Raw genomic sequence first — 2,473 nt, 5'->3', positions numbered from 1 at the left:
GCAATATGACTTTCCAAGTGAAGTCATCCCCCAAGAAGGGATCAACATCCAAAGGGAATATACTTTGAAAGTCAAACCTTTTGGCCTATCACCCTATGGCCGTGGAGGTTGGAAGTTGGAACCTTTCCAAAATCTTCTACTTCCTTGCACACCTTATTAAAATATAAATATCTCGCCGGCACGAAAAGAAGCATGGTTAGTTTCAAACTAATCATAGTTAATCCCACTGGTTAAGTCACGGACGTTGACTCAGTCTTTGTTAACTCACAGTGCAGTGCACCAAGCCCTAACTACCGCCGTTACTAAACGGACTTCGCACCCTTTACTTTCAAGATTTTAAAACCTGATAAATATCAGGATCCGGATTGGTCCTGGTCAAATCGGTAGGATATCAATTTGAATCGGCCAAATATGCCTTGACTCGGACGATCCGGGGAATGATAGGAAGGATCGAGGATGGCATCCTGTGTAATTTTCTCGAAAACGCGGTCCAACTGATAAGTATTAAAGGTTCCTTAGAAATTTAGCCAACGCGTCACCGTTTCCTTAAGGCAGTTGGTTTCCTTTTCACTACAAGAACTCTTTCAGTTTCTTATCTGTTCTTATAAATTCACCAATCGTCTTCTTCGAGGTTTTCTTGTTCTTATCTTTTCTTCTTTCATCTTCTCTCCTGGGTCTTCTTGTTTTTCTTATCTTTCTTCTTTCATCTTCTCTCTGATCTGGTTTTTTTTCTCTGAAATATGGAATATCGACCATTAGAAATCACAGTTATCTCTGCTAAAGATATCAAAGATGTTAATCTGTTCGGCAAGATGGACGTTTATGTCGTTGTTACTCTCGGTGGTGATTCCCGGACCAAACAGAAGACTCCAATCGACAAAGAAGGCGGTACGAACCCTAATTGGAATTTCCATATGAAATTCAACATCGATGAAATCGCGGCTCAGAAGAACGGTCTTGTTCTTGTCTTTCAATTACGTTGCGATCGCAGTCTCGGTGGCGATAAAGAAATCGGCGATGTACATGTCCCCGTCAAGGAGCTGCTTGATAGCGCCGGTAAAGGAAATTCTGCACAATTCGTCAGTTATCAGGTCAGGAAACCTAATGGAAAAGCCAAAGGCCAATTAAATTTCTCGTATAAGTTTGGCGACAAAGTTACTGCTCCGTTGCCGGAAGTATCGAAAGCAGGTGAACCTGTTACAGCTTACCCGGCTGCAGCAGGGACCAGTGCAGCGTATGCAGCAGCTGGGTCTAGTAGTGTGTATCCTCCGACAGGGGCCGCTGGTTATCCACCTTATCAGCCGCCACCGCAAGGAGCGTATCCGCCGCCGCCGCAAGGAGCGTATCCGCCGCCAACGGGATATCCTCAGCCGGTGGCAGGGTATGGGTATCCACCCCAAGGGGCGTACCCATTCCCTCCACCTCCACCAGGTTATGGGTATCCACCGCAGCAGGTGCAGCAGCCGAAAAAGAAGAATAGGGCTGGGTTGGGATTGGGAGCTGGATTGCTGGGAGGAGCGCTTGGAGGTCTTTTGATTGGGGATATGATTTCTGACGCTGGTCATGGAGGTGGTTGTGGTGGAGGTGGTTGTGGTGGTGGTGGTGGTTGTGGCGGTGGTGGTTGTGGTGGTGGCTTTTGATTTCTAATCTTGTTTTCCCCCTTTTGTTTTGAATTTCTTTCCTTCGCTGTATGTAACTAGTTTGGGCTATGCGAACCTTACAATTCCTTTATAGAATTTGCTTGATCGCTCGACAGATTTTCGTTATCTTCTTCCTCTTCTTCCTCTCTGTGGAGTACAAATTTTGTGTCGCTTCTTGATTCTATTGTAAGTTTTTTTTCAGGCAGAGTTTTAGATGCTATACAGTATGTACTTCCATCAAACATGTAATAGGGATCTTGAAGAGCCCATTAGTAATGAACTCCGAAATCGTGAAGTGAATCCAACCAGAGCTCCCACTATTCTGTAATGGCGAACTCAGTTTTCATCCTTAGATTCTTATACCAAGTTGAGACTCAAAAGTTCTCCCGATTGATGATGATGGGTATTACGGTTGGATTAAGCTATGTACTGTAAGCAAGCTTCATGTAAGCGGAATAGGCGCCGCTGATTCTGGTTTCAGCCGGAAATTGAGGATCGAATCCAGCGCACTCTATCTGATTCTTAGAACAATGTCTGTAAGTCGCCGACATTGAAGGTAATTTATTTCATCTAAACATTGAAATCCGCTTCATAGTGGATTAGAACACAATATCACATAGCTAAGCCTAAGAATTTCTTTGTAGATTGAATAGGTGAATCTGACCCAAGAGCCCTATAATCGGCCCAGATCTGAAAATTCAGAGATTTTAATAGGTTTTTTTGGCATGAATCGACCGTATTTTGGATTGATCGACATCTGGAGCGATTGTGGTCAATTATAATCCGAATAAGCCAACTCACCGATCCGATTTCGAATAATCTGATGATAGAGT

General features: G+C 44.0%; 1 protein-coding gene across 1 annotated transcript; it reads left to right on the top strand.

The window, feature by feature from the left end:
* Nucleotides 1-614: 614 nt before the first annotated feature.
* Nucleotides 615-1,676, top strand: LOC122666910 (protein SRC2 homolog). The gene is made up of 2 exons (XM_043863018.1): nucleotides 615-643; nucleotides 703-1,676. Exon 2 carries the CDS (start codon nucleotides 741-743, stop codon nucleotides 1,638-1,640), a length of 900 nt encoding a protein of 299 aa, XP_043718953.1. The 5' UTR covers nucleotides 615-643; nucleotides 703-740; the 3' UTR covers nucleotides 1,641-1,676.
* Nucleotides 1,677-2,473: the final 797 nt, after the last annotated feature.

This window comes from Telopea speciosissima, chromosome 7 (genome assembly GCF_018873765.1).
Source record: "Telopea speciosissima isolate NSW1024214 ecotype Mountain lineage chromosome 7, Tspe_v1, whole genome shotgun sequence".
Classification (NCBI taxonomy): domain Eukaryota; kingdom Viridiplantae; phylum Streptophyta; class Magnoliopsida; order Proteales; family Proteaceae; genus Telopea; species Telopea speciosissima.
This window is presented reverse-complemented; position numbering and strand designations above follow the sequence as displayed.

Coding starts and splice junctions, on each gene's coding strand:
- LOC122666910 (XM_043863018.1), top strand. CDS start 741: ATGGAATATCGACCATTAGAAATCACAGTTATCTCTGCTAAAGATATC.